The following is a 20,509-nucleotide window of genomic DNA, read 5'->3' as shown; positions in this document are numbered from 1 at the left end:
AAATATAATTCTGACAGAATAAGACTAAGATGAGCTCCATTAGGCCTCTCTGCCATCAGCAGGTTGTAAAATGGTAAAGTCACCATCATTTTTACAGCTACCAGGCGTGAAGAGACAACCTCACCTTTGCTGGACAGACACTGTGTATACATACAGCCTGGTGCTGCATTTGGGAGGTATGTCATGTAGATTAATAGTCGTTCTTGAATTATAGATGCAATTCTCCCGCTCAAATGGCATGTTCTCTTGTAAGTGCAGCTTTTTTCATTTCGTGGCAACTGTTGTGGAGTGAGGGCAAAACTAAAGTGGATTTAACTCAATGTCAAATTCATTCAGGAGAGGGACATGATGACTGTATGGTAAAGAGAGAGGGAGAGAGGGAGAGAGAGCGAGAGAGTCGTGGTGAAAATCCACTTCCTTCCTTTCAAAGGAAGAGGATTATGATAATCATGTGAAAATGTGAAGTCAAGGTGTGAAGATTTACATAAAGAGTAAATTGCAATTATATTAACGATACTTCAGGAACATGTCAGCTCAGATAAAAAAATTCTGCATTAATTTTGCCGCTGTAACTGAACAAACCATCAATTAACACGTCAAAGTGATTTTAAAGCCAAATGTATCTTTTGCTTTGTCTGTTTTTCATGTGACGGACAATAATATGAATAAAAATATGTATATAGGTCATTTATCAGACTGATGGAGCACACATAACTGTTTTGTTTTTTTTCCCTAAAATCTCTGACTCTGCTTTCCACGACAAAAAGTGCTGCCATATTGTCTGTCAATTTTCGAAAACCTGAATCCATTTAAGGAACTATTGAAGTTAGAGAGTGAAGGGTGGCTCAGCTGCTGACACTGACGTATAGAAGGTGGCACAGTTGTCACATAAACAGACGTCACTTCAAGACACCAGACATTAACATCTGTGACTGATGCCAGCAGTGGAGAGAGAAGATGGACACCGGTGACCTCTTAATTAAGACACAATTCTTTCTCTGTCTTTGCTAATTAGTCTCTGCTTGTCTAATTAAGATTCTATCAGTAAGCCATCACATTTTACTCACTGTACTGGTTTAATGAGGCCTGTACAGTAAATGATGGGTGTATGGTGCAAAATGAGGACAAAGTCTCTCTATTATAGTTTTCATACAGTATGTGTACTGACCTTTGAGTGCTCATATACTGAGCTTTATGTTCAGCTATCAGACACAACAGAGACAGCGTAACTTTGTGCTGCCATGGTGCTTGGTGCTACCAAGGCTGTCGAAGGAGCCAACTAGTACCAAAGCAGAACTGTGCTTCAAATACTGTGCGCAACTACCTCGACTTAGAACAGGTGGCATTTGCAAATAGTATAATTTTGACTTTTAAGAACTGCGTGCCCAAACTCAGCAGAGGATGAGAGGAATTCCTTAGAGAAACATATTCAGTCCTGTTTGGCCTGCATTAACTGTATGAAACTGTCATTAAGGCGGTGTTGATAAAGGATTAGATCTGCCTCCATCTTCAGTGTTTTGCCCCTACAGCTTGATATAATCAGGACCGCACACGCTCGAGAGTTACTCAGGTTTTCACCTTGTAATATTTTCTTTGTTTCTTAAATGGCAAATTACAGAGAGAAGTCAACAAGTCAAAATTATACCAAAAGCTCTTCCAAAAATCTGTTTAACTTTACCCAAACTGAGGCCTCTTTTCACTCTTGGAGACAAACTGAGTAAATCTGGACCTACTCTGCATGCAGCTTTCAATTAAATTCACTGGGTTTGACCAGGTCAGAGATGCAGTTTGAATACTTCTTAGAATGGTTAGCAACAAAAGCAGATAGCTAAAAGACTTATCATTAGTTAAAAGATCTCAGTGGTTGCTAATAAAAGAAATATCCCCTTGAGAATCCTAAATATGTAGCATGAACATTAAGTAATGCACAGAACCATTCTCCTCTTACTTTGGCATCTAGCTCTCTTCTTTTGTTCTTTTTTGGCATAAATCAGTATAAACCACTCTTTGCTCTCCACTCCCAATTCAGCCCAATCAGTTAAAAACTAAAGTCATGTTTTGCATTTCAGCTGACCAGACAGCACAAGTAAAGCATGTTTTGTGTGTGGTCCCCTGCATAAATTTAATTATTTGTTGTGTATACCACTAAGTTGAAGAGGCATGAAACTACTGGAAACAATAGAGGTTTAATGTGAGTGGTACAAGTGGTGATTGAGTCATGCAGTGAGTACCCAGCTTTAGGGGACACACAAGAACAGCTGGTGCACAGTCATCACGCAGGGCCACACAGTTCGGCAGTCTGGATATCACATAGTTGTGATAGCAGTTACACACTTGGCCCTTAGCTGCTCACCAGTTATTACTGAACATCTATCAGCACTGGGAGGCCACCTGCGAAGCTTATGACACAGTATCTCCCCTGCCATCATAAGAGATTACCAAGGCCATTTGGTGTCCTGAAGGCTTCCAGCTAACTGCAGGATACGCATGCTTTTTCAATCAAGGCTGCTTAAACGATGGTCACCATCACACAGGCTGATATTTCCAGATGGGAGAACTGCAGGCATCTTCTTAATTGTGCTCACTCCACGCACACAGAAATGCAAAATGCATTTTTGGATTTTACAAACAACTCTTACCAACTAACTTTTGATGATAGCAATTTCCTAAACAAACAACAATTTCAGACACATTACTGTCATTTTCTCAGAGGGATCAAGTGCAGTAATGTTTGATTGACTACATATGCATCGACTGACCTTAGCTACAGTAACTTGGCATGGCAGTCCTGTGAAGCTTTGGACTTCTCCACATGTTGAAGCGGTGTGCATCGGACTAGAAACAGTAATGCTCCTTATGTAAAAAGCGTGGTGTCTTTTTGTATTCCCCAAAACAAAATAAAATTTATTAGGAACTAATTAAACAGTGTGTCTGCTCAAGCATTAACTGCAAACGCTAGCATGTACAGCTAACTAGCTTACCGCAGTAGTAACCTAACCCATCATTACCTCTGAGGCCGAGAAGCATTTCATTGTCAGCAGGATTACACAAAACGTGGTAAACCAATTTGCACCAAACTTGGTGGAGGGATGGGGCATAGACCAGAGAAGAACCCATTACATTTTGGTGCAGCTCCAGTTAAAGGGGCAGATCCAGGAATTTTTCATCACTTTCATCAATATTGCGAGATACAGCATTTTTTGGAATTTTCATCAATATTTCACCTTGGCACAACTGAGTGCCATTCCAGTACTTCATTATTATCAGCTTGTTGATTTGGGAAAGTTTACGCTCTAGCAACTTCACCAAACTCATTATCCAAGATAGCTTTGTGTGTACCAGACACATTGGTTAGTCCTCATTATGAACAGCCTTTTTTCTTTAATGTTAAAAGTTAAGCATACTCAACAAACAAATACAAACAATAAATCTAACCATTTGTCTTGCTTGGTCAAGTTAAGCAGCCAAACAGTGTTATTTTAGAATGAAATAAAAATATCTTACCTTTTTCCTTATCATACTTAGTGTGATATTGCTGCTTCTTTATTTTCATGTTTTTACACGAATCGTCAGCTGATGAGGAGTTTAAGCCTAGATCTTTTAGCACTATCAAGTATGCAGCAGTCAGGCGCATATTTAAAATATTTTTACACGGTCTCTGTTTCAGAACAAGACAGCATGACATGCTTAAAGTTACCCTGAGGCGATGTTTTCAACTCATGGAGCTAACATTAGCTTAATTAGCTTACTAGCTACACCCAATAAAATCTGCTAGCCTCAACTGTCATTTCAGCAGACAAAAATCAACAGCTAATCACATAAAGTAATTTGTGTGATAAATCTTATGTCATTGCATGTAGCTACCAAGAACAGAATGCTTGATATGCATAGCAACAGTAACTAGTGGCAACTAAGCTTACATGAACTGAAAATGAGTAAAATAGTTCCAAGAAGACACACCAAGAGATACTTCGACACATACATGGATGATCATTTGCTAACCAAACACTAACGCACGTTATCAATCTGTCTTCTCTTATGTCCCATAATTATATTTTACCCATAATCCACCACACTCTTTCTTCACAGTGACTACCATCCCCATAAAGCCATCTTCAATGCTTTGCCACACACTGTTAGCCATAATTGCTGTGAAGTGACCTGTTGAGCGATTCTTTTCATAAAGAGACCTAAGCAGGAAAAAGGACAGGGTGGGGGACTGAGTTAGAACAGGCTGCCCCTTAATAAGAGCCATCACAATTCCTCCCGTATTCAGGCGACAATGAGTGTGGAGAGAATAGATGAAGACTTAAGAGGGTAGAGATAAAGAGAGCAGACAAGATGAATGGAGTGACAACAGATGAGGAGGAGGAGGAGGAGGAGGAATAAGGCAGTGTGGCTCAGCGAGGCATTGTTGTGTGCTGCATAATTGCCACTGCAGGAAGACCCCGGGAGTTTGTAGCATGTGAGTGTGCATGTCCAGTAGATACTCCCTTGTTTTGTCTGCGTGCACACGAAATGTGCGTGAGTAAGCTGACTTTACATTAATGGGATTTGTGTAAACAGAGCCCAAGGCCTCAACCACAACGCTATTAAAAGGTAAAGAAAAGAAGGAAGCAGACTGGGGAAGAAAGGCATTTATATCTCAAGGAGCCTGAGAGATTAAGTATAGATTTTCTGGATGCAACCACAACTGGAAAGATAACAAGCTGACGATTGCTTTAACAACAACAAATTAACTCCATGTAAGCTTCTAAGTGTCTTTTTACTATCTTGTAACACAGGAAGTCAAATATGCAGCACAGTAATATTACAGAAACATGAGGTTACAAAAGCACAAGCATTTAACTACATTTCTTTGTGCTGTACAGTCCCTGCTGATTTAAAAGGAACTTATAAAACCTTTAACTTTTCAAGACTCTAGCAGCAATTTTGTGAGGCACATTCACTTGCTACTGGGTCTCAGTCATACTAATAATGCCCACAGCCACTACGGATTCCATCATTTTGCTGCCTAGTTGTGCCTGCTGCAGACATAACCACATCTCATCAGGGTTTAACAGCAGCAGAGCTGACAGAAAGACTTGGCCACGTCAGCCTGTCTGGCACGCATACAGGCTCACATACATGCACACACACCGCTACTATCTGCAGGCATGCATATGATCCCATTCCTGACTTCACACAGTATAAAGAACAGAGCTGCTCATGCTCAAGGACTCCATGCACAGTAAAGGCTGCCAGAGAGACTCTGGAGCGTCAGCTGCTTGTGATGAGACTGCAGGTTGGGGTCTTAGCACAAAATTTAATCACTCATCAACTTCACATTTGCAGCATTTATCATTCAAAAAGGTTTTTGTGCAAGTCATTCTGGTTGAACAGGTGTAACTACTCCTTGAATCTGAAAAACTCTTGGTCCTATAAATCTTAAAGAGCATACTTAAAACCGTGTTTTAGCTTGAACACACCCCATTCACAAATTCGAAAAATGCATTCAAAGCCAGACTCAGACTGCACACCCTCTCCCACCTCCCTCACAGATCCATCAATTTGTTGTTCCACATCCTCCTCTCTACTTTCTTCCTTCTACACCGACATGTTTCAGCTGTTTTCCGCCATTTTAATGCCTGAGTAAGACATCTGGCTGTCATTCAAAATTCATAGAAGCATAGTTATATCTGTAACTCTTTTTACTCTGATGTTTTTTTTTTTTGTCCCTGCAGACATTTAAAGCAGTGACAGTGACTTCAGCCCCCAAAGTTTATACCTGCTGGTTCAGAGCTGCACTGACGCGATAGGTCAGACTGGTATCAGCCCAGATACTGACCTTATTAAGCAGATCGGGTATTGGCCACAATATGACCACACAATCCACATTAAATACAGTTCATTTGTCTATGTCATCCCTGATGTTATACATGATTCCAATGTTCCACACAGTATGGTACACAGATTTTACACAGAAATCTGGTACCAGATCATCACAATCAGCAGACACCCTGAGCTGAGGTATCAGGAGAGAAAAGGTTGGATTGGTGCATCCCTAGACAGAGCAGGGGATGGGAATGAGTGGTAGCCCCAAACACCATAACACTGATCAACAGTGTAAGCTAATAGTTTACGGGTAGTAGTAGTTGCAGTAGTAGCAATGCTACTAGGAGGGGATGATGGAGGGTGTGGTGTCCCATGGAACATCAGATTTTTCACAGATTTCTTGATGGTTTAGAGGAAGAAAACTTCCGCTGCAGAGAACACAGTGGATCACGACCAGAATATTGTAAAAAAAAAAAAAAAATGACTGTACGCAAAATGTACTACCTCAAAAAGTGGTTTTAGCATTAAGTTACTCTTTAAGTGGCTGAAACAACATGAATATTTTCAGAATCTTAATGCTCTACAAAAAAGCCTTTGATTAAGATGTTCAACTCTTGAGGTTGGAGGCTAATTTCTCTAAAACAGAGAATCGCCGTACCTCCCAGGCTGGGGGATTATGCTAACCAGGCAGTCAGACGGCCTCATGGGAAGATTTATCAACTCGTCCCACACTTTGACTAGGTTAACAGTTACTTTAGGTAATGAATCACAGCAGTCTGATATTAAGCTTAGGGTTTTGATTTCACTGTGTATTCTGACACACATAAGGGACTCATCATTTCATGGTCGGACAGATGGAAAAAAGCAAAGCACGGTGAAATGACACCATGCTACAAATCCTCAAGAACTGACCACTGAGAAAAGAAAAGAGAATAGTGACATATTTCCTCAGGAAGGGTTCTGAAATATACTGGGAGGGTCTCATGGGGAAACTGTCTGTGATCTCTTCACCTACTTCCTGAGGAATGGCTACAACAGCTATAAAAGCAACAGCTGCCTTTAGGAACTATGCAGATGCTTTGACTTTATTCATAAAAACAGCAAATCATAACATCATGTGAAAAGTGTGTCTCTTTGGTCCTGATGTTCCTTGCTATTCACTCTCTTCGGCAACTTTTGTCAAATGTCTAAATCCTGACGCGTTCCACAGACGTACACACACCTCTACTGTGCACACCCACCATTTGAAGAGACTGGACAAGAGCAGTCTTCAAAGGAAAGCAAAGGGAACTGCCTGACTGCTTCCCCCGCCTAAACTGAAATCACTATCGTAAATTAGTTGGCCTTTCTCTTCCTCTGACAGAGTGTGTAACTGCAAGTGCCAAGTGTGACCAATTCCCATTCACACTCGATACTACAGCCCACACTTGAGCTAATTAGGAAAAGAAAGACGATTCTTCCGTAAACAAGAGGAAAGACTGCGCACATGTGCATATGCACCTCTTTAGTGGGATTACAAAAAGCGCTGCATTAGTGAGACAGCATTTCATGGTCTATTTAGCTGGTAACTGAGTGTCCCTCCAGTGTATTTAAATGCAGAGCTTAAGCGGAGAACCGACACACATATACACAAATTCAGCTCAAAGTAGCTTATACTGTCCACATGTGACTCTCCCCCCCCCCCCACACCCCCACACACACACACGTACATACACACGTACATACACACGTACATACACACGTACATACACACACACAGACTTGCACAGATATAAACACACACCCTGAAATTGAAGCCAGAGGTCTTTTTCCTAAAGCCAGGCTATACGGGAGGAAGTGAAGTAGTTCCACCGGCTGTCAGAGAATACAAAGGTGGAAGAATGGTTGGCGCGAGGAGGGGTGTCCAACTTCCTGCTGAGAGAAAGGAAATAAACACTTCCATATGCAATCTCTGCCAGAAACACTCAAACATACACACATGGAGCCTGGAGTTAACGCAGTAACACAGTGTTGTAAATTTGAGCAGGGCCCTAGTTAGCAACTCACTCTGCCACATGAAAATGAGAATATTTTCTGCTTCTAAAAATTTATAGCTAGCAAGGCCTCATTCATCACACCAGCTCTATAATATAATGCAGCCAGGAAAGAAATACACTCCTCCGAAGCTGTAGCACCCCGATTTCTGATTGGTCAGAGAGAGAGAGCGGTGGTTGGTTTTACGTGAAGAGGATTCAAATTTCTAATGTGTGTGTGTGTGTGTGTGTGTGTGTGCGTGCGTGCGTGCGTGAGATAGCATGGTCACATGCAGCAAATCCTGTTGACTCGGGGGACTCACACACAGCACACCTCCTGCCTGGGGAAACCCATGAACTCTTGGCCACTGTGCCATTTTTCATGTCCACATAACACACACAATCATACACACACACATTTGTGTTGCACTGCTTGTAATGACCGTCGCTGGCTTCAATCCCTAGAACCTGACATTACCAATACACACCTTACCCTAAAGCTTAAACTTAAATACAATTCATATCTTAAACTTCGAAACGTAACACTACCTGTGTTTCTGTCTGCATGAAAATATACAGACCTTAAATGCGCGCGCGCACACACACACACACACACACACACACACACACACACACACACACACACACACACACACACAATCATAGAAATTTCCCTGATTATTAACACAGCCAACATGTGTGCTAACACAGCAGAGAGCATGACACTAATCTGCTCTCAATCTGAAACCTCTCTGTTGCGATTGTGTGTTTGCACAAGCATGTGTTCATGCATGTGTTATCCACCGTGTTAGCCAGCGATCGTTTTGCATATGTGGAGCAGTAGGTCATCGTCTTATGAAGATAATCCATAAAGAAGTTCCAGGGGTTTATCAGATTGACAAGTCTTATCATAATGGGAATTTCTGTTTGCAAACACGGCATACTATCTTTGTCATTATAGCTCATCTTTGTGTATGTATGAGCATTAAACATTAAACTGCATTGGGAGGACCTGCTTGTTTAAAAGTGTGAGGAGTGTGAGTGCATGTCAGTGTTTGTATGTAATGGTCCTTTAAAACATTTTCCCACAGCTTCTGCCCAAACAATTCACACTGAAGTGGACTTCTCCTGGCTTGGGCTAAAAGGTGTGTGTTCTGCAGTGTAAACATGTGTGTGTGTGTGTGTGTGTGTGTGTGAGTCTGTGTGTTGTTCTTTTTCACTGATATCAAAAGCAAACATTACAATCTCTGCAGTAGCACTGGTTTGAGCGTGTTATCAGCTCCGTCTAGCAATGCCCCTCCGCTAACAGGTCTGAGTTGATTGCTGAAGGTCTTGACCTGACACTTCTCAACACGTCTCCTTATGCTCCGTAAGCCTTCCTGAATATCAGCGAGCCGATCGCAGCAGTACCTCTCCTCACATCTCATTTGATTAAAGTGAGAAAATGACACAAGCTTTGGGTAAAATTAGGTCACTTAGATTTTACAGATGGCCCTTGTTGCCAAGCATATTTTCCCAATTAAGGCTGATTAGAGAGGGAAATTCCCAGACAGCGTGAATTATTAAAAGCTTGAAATGGAATCTGATCATGTGACATTGTATGGCTCTGACACCCGACATCCCCAGATGGGTACTGGGGAAAAAAAGGAAAAAAGGGGGGGGGGGGGCTCGGTGGGAGCCCTGAGATTTATGATTGGCTGAAAGTGGAAGTTGCATCCTTTTGTTTAAAGTCATTTCAAACTGCAGATAGTTTGGGAGGGTGCACAGTCAACTAAGGATAATGATACATGAACTGAATTTCTAGATTCTGAATTTGCACAGGTGTTTCCCTTGAAAGTATTCATAAGACAAGAGTGCTAAAAAAAAATGACCAAATAGTTCCTTGTTTACATTTTCCACAATAAAAAAAGATTCCAGAAAGGTCTCTAAATCCAGCACAGGCAAAAAAATAAGATGTGCACCACTTGGCACTATGATTTATTTACTGCTGTTTTTTCCCCTGTGGCAAGAGTTTCATCAGAAAACACTATCCCTGCAGTTACTGAATAGGAGAAGGTGAGCTACCCAAAGAATCACTTGGAAACAAGCAAATAAATCTGAACTCAAAACACAAAAATTAAAGCTAAAAATTTAAAGTAATCATCAAAAACGTGAGGGTTTAAACAATATTTTTGACCTGTTAAATCAACTAACAACAGTGCTTTATAACTTTAGGCCCCACCGTCGTGACTTACTGGAACACTTGAACAGGGCCGTCCTTAATGTCATTATCAAAACCTGTGCTTTTCCTGCTATGACAAGTCAAAATGTCTGCAGTGAAAAAGCACTATTGAGTTCAGTGGAATCACTTAATGACTGTGCCACTCAACCTGAGCAGAAGTCCAATTAGCGGTTAAGTGAAAACACCTGTGTTCAGGACCTTTACATTCCCTCATTCTTTTTGTGCTTGCACTTAATTAAGGCTGTTAAGATACAAAATATTTCCAACTGCATTACATTTAATTTGCTATAAACAAAATTTGAAGAAATATTTCATAAAGTTGTAAGGATTTTGTCCCATGGAGAGATTACAGCGGGTGATTCTACTGGTTAACAAACTTTCAATCAGAAAAGAGGGACTAGTCAGTGCTATATGCTGGCGCGGTGTGAAAAGCTGCACTTCAGAGCACACAACTGCTCAGTATTGTTCTAAACAAATTAGGCAAATGTAGAGACTGTATTTATCTTTTATATACCTCCGGTATTGTCAGAGCTGCACCATGTTTTCCTATGAAGTCCATGAGAAATCATAATACTGGCCTGAAATTAATGTGCTAGTACTTTTGATGTTCAATTCTAAAAAAATAAATAAATAAATAAATGGTGCCTCCTCTAAGCAGGCCCAGTCAATTTTGCTGGAGGCATTCACAGGTTATAAATATGTGAAACTGTCCTTGAAGAGTTGCTGCTCTTTTGTCTGTCTCTACAGGAAGTTAGTGTGGCGCAGGCTGGCTCCGAGCATCCCTTCAGCAGTCTGCTTTACCACGCTGGGAGCCTGTCAGGGTGGCTCAGTGTCAAACTGCCAAGCCCTGCTGAGGCAAGCTGACCATAAACGAGCCAGACCAGCCACACTGGCCTGATGTTCGAGTTTCTGTTAGGTGCCTGATATTCCCAGTCCTGTTAGGTGCGAGACAAATGTCACCAGTCTAGCCTGTTTGAGTACTAGACAGATACCATGTAGAGATAGCAGATACAAAGGCCCAGGCAAAGCCAGAATTTGCTTATCATTTGTATATCTTGCTTATTTGTAATATCATGTGGTATCACCTGGTATTCCTACAGTGGAGTGAAAATGTGCCCTAATTAGGATAGCTATTTAAAGTCATGGGACTGACACCTGTTCAGGATTTGATTATTTCAGGTGTTGACTGTAAACTAAAATGGCTAAGCTAACACATTATTTGGAAAGGGTTTTTAACAGTTGGGCCATTTCAAAGGGTTGGTATGGCGACAGAACAAAAAGGAAAGCTGAATAAACAGTGTGTGTGAGCCTATGTTGTTTCCATCTCCCTGGAACCGACAGGTGGCATTTTCTCTATGTTGAACAGCACAACCCAAATGCCATTCAAAAATCTGTCAATTTAACGTGGGCTTACTCATAGACCTGTATACAATGCCACCACTTCCTGGCGTTTTAGCTACCACTCTCCAGTTCGAAAAAACTATATTAAGCCTGGCGAAGGTTATTTCAGCATTTAACCAACTTCAAGGTTACACCTCACTGGAAGCAAAAGCAATTTAAAAGTTTCTATTTTCATAAATGTTTAAGCTTAATTGTACATGTTATGTGTCCCGACGTGAGAAGTCCCTCCTTCTGTTACGAAAAAAGACTTGGCATAAATTTTTCAATCCCTGCCAACTTTCAGTAAATTGAGACACATTAAAGGACAAAAGATTAAACGTAGTTTTGCGTGTGTCGCTGCCTTTTCCAGTCCTTACCTTGCCTGACAGTTTTCAACCTGACGGGACCTTTGCAGTTCTTAATCACTGTTTGTACGTCGTACAGGGGTAATCCCGAGATGGAGAGGTTCTCCACCTCCAGCAGCAGTTCCCCGTCATTTAATTTTCCACTTTTGTAAACCACGGCATCCTCGTTAAGTTGCCCGATGTAGGCGAACTCTCCGTTTTCCGCGCCGCCGCGCAGTGGCACATTCAAGTCACCACGGGCATCTTTAGAGACGGAGCACTCGTTCACTCTGGAGGTCCAGTGGTTTTTCTTGAGCGCTGGTTTGGACATTGTGAACAGTTAAGAGCCGACACCAAATCGAGCGGGCTCTGCCACCCGAATGAGAAACAGTCACGGCAGTAATGCCTCGCAGAAAGTAGACTTGTATCCGAGTGAAGCGCAGCAAACTTTCTTTCTCTTCCACAGAAACATGAGCGCCTCTGACTGTTTTGTCCCACCGCTATCCCGGGGTGAGAAATCAAGCCATTCCTGTTCACGCTAAAGTCACTCTTTACTGTGTCAATATTGTTTAATCATTTTTTTTTACCATCCCCGCACTTTAATCCTCCTTTATCGTTGGCATCTTACATCTGCCACGGTCCCACTCACGTCTCGTCTCCACTTATTAAATTCTCCCTGCTCTTATAAACTCGCTTTCAGTGGTGTCTCTTTCTTGTGTCCACTTCACGGCGGCCGTACTCTCTCCTCTCCGTGTCCGACTGCTGACTTTATCGACAGCTGTCACTGTCCCCTGCTCCTTTAACCAGGTACGACGCTCTGGTGTATTTAGTTGAATCTCATTCCCACTCTGGGCTCTGCCGTGGCGCTAATGTGTTGCTGTTCGTGCTGCATTCAGGTACTGTCGGAAATATTGAGTTCCAGATGGGGTCACGTATATTACCCATCACCAAAATGGCTATATTGTATGTTATGATATGGAAATATTAGTATAAGTGCAATTTAAATGTTAGTTAATCTCCAACATTTTGAAATATAACGTGTACAGTAGTGTAGGCTGTCATATGATAGCATTTAACTTTGTAATTGTCATTGTTTCAGACCTCAGATCATGTGAATTCATACATTTAATTTTTATGTTTATTGCTGAATGCTGTATGCTAATGAACCATGGTACATTTTTTTTTAACTATTACAGTTGGCCGAAATGGATACATTTACACTGTAAATGCCAAATTTATTAGGTTACATCTTATAGGCTACTTAAAACGGCAACATACATATCATTTTATGAGATGGTACATAGCCCTGGAGTCAAGGAAATGTAAACAATAAATGCATAGGAATACATATGCTAATTGCTAAACTGTGGTCATTTTAAATCAAAGCTATAATGAAGTCTGTCCATGCATGGTTTGCATACTTTCTTGTCAGTCTCTTCTGTTTTTTTCACAGTGATTGTTAAAATGGAGCAATATTTAAAATTTATATATGTATAGTGTATAAATGTATGTCTATAGTTTACACTGTTATTATTTACAGTATCACTGTGGTCTTGAGTTACATAGTAACATTTTTAGGTTTGGAGTTCAGAATACGGAGCCTACAAAGAGCACAGGAAGGCAGCAATATTAACATGAGCGCATGCGTACTGCTTAAAGCAGAAAGGGCTATCTTGGCTGTACCTCTTCAATAAGAGCGTTTGGCTTAACTAAAATTAGAGACCTGTGTGTTTTTGTGTTTGTTTTAATCAAACTATTAAACTGATCTATAGATGTTATTAAAATCCAGTCATTAAATAAATCATGTATTGTAATGTCTTTCTCAGACATTGTCAGTTATTCCTTTTGCAAATATTTACTTCTCTGTGGAAACTTGTCTGAGATTTTGAGCTGATACTCAAATAAAAAGAGTCCTCTCTTCAACAGGCTTGAGATGATGATTGTGACCTAAATGCTAATTTCACCTAGTCAGTCTGGGGATCTGGGTACCTGTGATCCTGCCTGTCAGGATTTTTTGCATTTCAGGTTAGACTGGTGGTACACCATGTTTTCATGTGTGGTAAACCTCACCTCATTGTTCACGCACTCCTAAGTGTGTGTTTTGTGTTTATGCGTGTGTTTGCCCCTGGCACAGAAATTTCTACAGAAACTGTTATATCCCTTACATTATAGTCTTAGTTTGTGAGTCTTATTTTGTGAATCAAAGAAGTTGCCGAAGGCCTTGAACTTTTTTTTTCCAGTGATACAATTTCACAGCGACATGGAGAGAAAACTTCTTGGGAACATTATCAGTCCCATTAGAAATTATACCAATTACTCCCCTCTCTTGCTTTCACTTCTCCTCAAGTGACGGGGGAAAGTCAGAAATAGAATGAGAGAATAAAGAGAAAAGACCATAACTGGAAAGCATGTTTATAATCCATAGATACCGAGGAATAATTAAAGCAACACAATAAAGAGAATGTTATAGATGGACAATCAGCTAGACAGACAGTGAGCTAAGACAGCAGGATGAATACTTTGCTTGATCAGATGGGCCAGGCCTCTCACCTAGGGAGCAGCAGATGAGCTTTTCCCAACCTAAAAATAACAGTCAAAGTACTCTTGGTCCCATGGGAAGAAAGAAAACCCATTGGCCTGGATGGGACAGGAAATAGTATAGTGAGCTTTTAAGCCTGAAACCTTACAACTTTTCCTCATCTTCATCTGTTATCAGTGGCTCATACATGAAATGTGTGTTTAATATTTATTCAGCTCAATGCAGTTTCCTCCTAGGGACACTCTCCTTGCAGGCAAGTAACGAACAATAAACATTAATATAGAAAGTACTTAAAACATAACACAAGACACAAGCGTCATAAATTATGAATGTCTTCATTCATCTACAGAGTGCCATTAAACTAAACAGCACTTACACTGCATTTCTAACTATCCTATAAAAAATACATTTACCAGAGGTAAACTATTAAATAGTACAAGACACAAAAGAGCTCTTTACCATGTGGGAGATATACTTCAATGGTGTGAACCTTCGATAAAGGGGAAAACAACTTAGTGAAGATGAAGAGGATGGTGGACATACCTGCCATAAATATCTCATGATCTGATGAAGGAGGAAGAATCAGAAGTACGTTTTCCCACAGACCTTAATTAGCTTTTTGTTGTTTTTAGGCATGCTAGCAAGTTTAGACCGAAATATCTTGAGTGTTGGATAGATTGCCATTTTTATATGGAACTTCTGCACTACCATGAAGTGGACAATTTCAGTTTCAAGTCCAATATCTCAACAACTATTTGATGGATTGACATGAAATTTGGTGCAGAAGTTCATGTTCCCATCAGGATGAACTTTAATAACTTGGGTGATCCCCTGACTTTTCAGTATGTAATTTGATTTTGGACTGAATATTTTCAAACCTATAGTGACATTCTCCTCAGCCTCAGCTTTACTTTGTTTTTAGTGCTAATTAGCAAATGTTAGCATACATGTTAGCATTGTCATTTTGAGTATGTTACCAGGCTGATGATATCATTGAACTGAAAGCACCAGAGTGCCTAAATGCAGCCTCACAGAACGGGTAGCATGGCTGGAGACTCTTGATTTTAGATTTCTGGAAACTTGGAGTGAGTAAATTCTTCTCTTGCTCTAGGATCACTGATAAATCTGTCAGAACTCCTGTTTTAATGAGACTCACAAAGCATTTGTACTAATTATGTATTTCCAGTTTTTTTCTCTGGTTTAATACACAAGCTTCATTTAAGCTTTTTTAAACCTTTATTTATCAAGGACAGTTTGATTGAAAGGAAACTTCTCTTTTACAGGAAAAAACACAGTCTGACCCTGTGGCCGCTGAGCAGCTGCACTGGAGCAGTTGGGGTTAAGGGGTTCGCTTGAGGGTATCAGTGGTGTTGATGAGGAGCTTTTTCACTTTTCCCACCCAGATTTAATCCTGTTGGTGTGGTGATTGAGCCGGTGACCACAAGCTCTTTTCTTTAACCTCTAGGCCCCCACTGCCCCAGCATTTAGGAATGGTTCACAACAACATTATGCCAGTGTGAAGTCCAATGTGTAGTGTATTGAGGGCTGATGGTGGATGGGAGGATGGGGAAAAGCTGAGGAAGTTTTTCAGTTGTAGACTGGGTTTGATTTGTGTACGTGTGTGTGTGTGTGTATGTGTATGTGTGTGTGTGTGTGTGTCTTTGTTTGAACGTGTATAAGTGCCAGTCTCTTCCATCGTGACCTGCAGTGGGCGGGGGGAGTCTCCCAGCTCCTCTGCCAGCTTCCTGTCACACAGTGTCACCCAAATCAGATCGACAGAGGCAGACCCACAGCCACGGGCCCAAAATTTCCTATTCCCTTTCCATCCATCCATCCATCCATCCATCCATCCATCCATCCATCCATCAGTCTGTATGTGTTTTTGTTGGCGTTTGCTGCCTCGTTGTATTTTTTAATTGTCATGTCCTCTCTGTCTTTCTCTCTCTTGCACAAACAGTGAATATGTACACAGACACAGCTGCAGGTTGTGTTTTATCCACATGAATCAAACCACAATCACGTCAAAATTCGACACTAAATTGCATATAGTAGATTTCACAATGTCAGCGTGGTCCACATACGTTATTACTTTTAGAAGATATTGACATTACAATTACAATGCTGTCTTTTTTTTTAGCTTGTATTATAGGTTATATAATATTCATTGTCACACATGTAATATTAGATGGCTCTATAGGATCTACACATTAAACCCAGACCCACAAAACATGTAATAAATGTCAGTGTTGATCTTGGGGAGTTATATAGAAAAGTCAGGACCTTGTCATGGAGAGCTCTCATTAAAGCAGTGCTCTCACATTATCACTTTCTGCCAGTGTGCAGGTGTGTTATGACAGCATATGTCATGAGGAAGCCCTGGATGAGAATGGTTTGTTTATCATAAGCTATTATTAGCCAACCATTTCCATTCACTCCGTCTGATATGCCTGGTGGCACCGCTGACAAGTAATGACAGAGTGAACTTAATGGCCAACAGTAATAATGTAGCCTTCAAATGTGACAGCTGAGCTCGGATGACTTTGTGTGCTGCAGTCAGGCAGTCCTCTGCCATTAGAAGCTTTCATGACGTGCACAGTGGCTGACTCGTCCATCAGTTCTCATTCTAAGTTGTTTAATGTGATACATGCATCATTGACACGGGGTCTTTCCCAGTATTCACACCCGCTGTATTTACAAGTGTCTGTTTGCACACATTGCAGGTGGGAGATTTTCAGAACACACTGTGATACATTTTTTAATTAGGATATCTCGTCACAAATAGATGGCTCTGTTGCATAAATTATTTTAAGATGTATTTTTACATTAATTATAATGAAGTGCCTAAAACCAGAAATGATAATAGAGAAGTAATATAAAGTATTGGATGACTGTGTCTAGAGTAATTAGCACTGTAATTAAATTATGATAGATTTTAAATATTCAGTGATAACCATCTTTGGTGGTCCTAACAAATGCTAAATAGTTGTGTGTGAATGAAAGAAGAGGAAATTAAATTACTCAAGAATTAGTCCGCTAGACAGCAAATATGTTGGTGCATCACTTTAACACCAACAAGTGGACTGGTGTGGCAGAGCAGATGAACTGTGGCGCACATCTGGAGTTGAACACCACTCTGTAGCAGTATTAGGGTGCATCATGTTTGGCTATATGTCTGTATCACAGGGGGATCACATATAATTAATGTAAGAATCTCCAAAATAAAAAGGTGTTATTTTCATTAGGAGGAACAACTAAGGAAACAAAAAAGCTGGTGGAAAACAGGAGAAAAACAAAGAAAGGATTTGAGGCAATGTCGCTTTAAATTAACCATGGCTGTCATAGATGTAAAAACATGGAGGGCTGTATAATGTGATGTGGTGAGACATCTGACCTTTTAACACATCCATCCTCGAAGGAACCCCCTTTCTTTTCCTACAAGTCAGACCTCAAAGCTTCCCTGTGTTTGGAAACTTCCACAGCTTTCCCTCTGACATTTCACATCTCAATCTTTAATGCCTCTGCTATCTTTGCAGACTTTTTGTATATCAAATGACATGAAGTGAACTTTGTATAAATATTTAACTGAACTCCATATTTCTTTTTAATTCTTAGGAACTCTAATGGATCACAGTAGCCACAAAACCAAAAGTGTTTGAAATTTTTTAAGGCTTGTCTATCCCAGCTTATGCCTTGATGAGTGAGATCAGACTGTTGTGAGTTGCCATTTCACCATCCTCTACATCACGGGATGCAGAATATTTTTTGATGGATGAAGACCTAACAGTGCTGTGTACACGTATCTGTGTAATCCTATACGCAAACCTGCAGGCCACACATGACATCATATTATCTGTGGCGTGACATTGTATTGATGCGGCATTGAGGCAGGATCTGCATCATTCATAAGTCATTAAAACCATATGATCCTTTTATTTCTGAGGCCTGTTGGTGCACCGTAGCATAACTCCCCGGGTGGCCGCCAGCACTGTACAACAAACGGGTTTTGCTCGAGTCGTGTTTGCTGACCCATGACTTATCTATGCTCATCACTTAACACAGGCTGTGTAAATGAGGAGGGTCATTTTTCTGCTTTAGATGTCACTTTAATCTACTTTACCTCTGTGCCCTGATAATGCCTCATTCATCATAATATCCACAAAGGGTTAGAGGGAAATAGAGGGGGAGAACGAGAGAGTAGTAGATTGAGAGAGTGAGAGAAAAAAAAAAGTGAAATCCTTCTTTTAACTAAAGCGCTGCTGTAAAGCTCAATGTTGCCCTGGAAGATTAAGGATGAATGGCTCGGCACAAAACGGCCATCAGATTATGTGACTGTGCTGCGGAGAGCTGTCACATCAGAGCCAATGACAGAGGTGGGGTTCATAACGGGGACTAATGAGGTACTTGGTATAGTGAGGACTATTTTACTGTAAGCTGTACTGTACGAAAATGTCCTCTAAAGAGCTTCATTCAGTTTTTAAATCTGATTCAGGAACGGGCAACAGAGCCCTGAGCCTCTTTAACTAAGGGCCAGGACAGGAGTGGGACATTGAGTGAATTATACACATTATTCAGCATATTTAACTGCCTACATTCACGTCAGCACATTCTCTGAGCTGGCTGGGATCCCACGCAATAAAACATCAGCTGGTTCTGGATGCTGCAAATGTTTGGTTCCCCCTAAACTTTGATATAGCACAGAACAAGCCATCCAATCCCGCCCTTCTTTTTCTCTAGGCTTAAGTAACAAGAAAAGTGAGAATGCACTGCCCATCACTCATAAATACTTGTCATATATATATTCTTGAAGATATAAAGAAATGTAATGTTTATATTTAGTTTTATAGGCACGGTTACACATGCATATTTGGAATCCATCTGGAATATACAGTACATCCTATTCTAATACAATTGGGAAGTATGTTTGTGCTGTTGCTATAACAAATACACCTCTACTTGATCACTCAGGTCTACACACTTGAGTTATACCAACAAATGAGCATCTTCTCCTGTGCTCTGAATACAAGAAAGCTCACTCACTGTCACCCTGCAGCACTCAACACATCTCCCAACACTGCTGCTGGCTTTGATGATGCCTTCAGACGTGTGACATATGGGTCATCGTGTCAGGAGTGCTCCCAATTGCCCTCCAAAGCTCCTCCCGTCAGCGCGGGGACCCAGAGAGGATCATCTCCTTTTTTGGACTGGCAGCTGAGCAGAGTTAAGTATCGTTTTTTATCTGCATTTTCAGAGCCTCGGGGAGAGGATTGGCTGTATTTAGATGAAGACTGGTGGACATTTGTCCATTTACATAACATGTGAGAAGTTCCTGATTTTTCTTGCGTCTAGATATAAAGAAACATGCAGATACTTAATCCTTGACAAGCCACATGTGGTTTTATTTCACTCTCAGCTTACACTAAAATGTTTCATTTCATTTTCATTATTCATGTTTCTGTGATCCACACATGGACATTAAATATGGCTAAACATTGATGCTGTATGCAGTTGCATTTAAGTAATAGCATGCAATTACTGTATATACTATGCATATACAGTTAGCCTATCAATTATCAGTCATCGATCATTCAATTCACACGTGCCTTTTAAAAATCTCAAACCAAATGCTACTTTTCAGCCATATTTTTAATATATATTTTTATATTTTTACAATAATTGCTCAAATAACTATTTGTAATGCAAAACAGGTTGCTCAGTGGCAAACCCACAGAGATTAATCACCCAGTTTAGCTGTCCCCCCTTGAACTATGGAGCTTTTTAGTTTTCATTTTCTAGCTTGCAACATTACTGTTTTGTTTCACTTACACTTTCATAGTGTAGTTTTCAGTTACAGCAGGCAGGTGTTTAAAGCAAAACACACTTAAAACCCACTGTAAGCTAACTGTCAAGCAACAAACAGTAAAGTTAGTAACTAGCTAGTAGCATTTAGCAGGTGCCAGATGGTACTTGGTGGAGCGCTAAAAGGAAAGTGAATATTCATGTGGTGACCAGAAACATGACTCCAAATGAACGCTATTGTTGCCAGCTATGTCTGCTGGAGAATGTGAAAATATACCATTGTTGGGTTTGTACCTTGTTGACATACATCTATCAAGTGGCCATAAGCACAACCCCAAATGAATGCTACTGTTGTAAATGTGTAAATTCTCAACTGTTTCAGTGTAAGTGGTGCGAATATGTC

General features: G+C 40.6%; 1 protein-coding gene across 1 annotated transcript in view; it reads right to left on the bottom strand.

Annotated features, from left to right (window-relative positions):
• The window catches only part of magi1b (membrane associated guanylate kinase, WW and PDZ domain containing 1b), a 133,075-nt gene extending 120,450 nt beyond the window's left edge, over positions 1-12,625 (bottom strand). Inside the window, exon 1 of the mRNA XM_056391656.1 lies at positions 11,805-12,625. Within this exon, the coding sequence (XP_056247631.1) occupies positions 11,805-12,102 (298 nt within the window). The 5' untranslated portion in view covers positions 12,103-12,625. The remainder of the gene's footprint in view (positions 1-11,804) is intronic.
• Between the last annotated feature and the right edge of the window lie 7,884 nt (positions 12,626-20,509).

Source organism: Seriola aureovittata, chromosome 2 (genome assembly GCF_021018895.1).
Source record: "Seriola aureovittata isolate HTS-2021-v1 ecotype China chromosome 2, ASM2101889v1, whole genome shotgun sequence".
Classification (NCBI taxonomy): domain Eukaryota; kingdom Metazoa; phylum Chordata; class Actinopteri; order Carangiformes; family Carangidae; genus Seriola; species Seriola aureovittata.
This window is presented reverse-complemented; position numbering and strand designations above follow the sequence as displayed.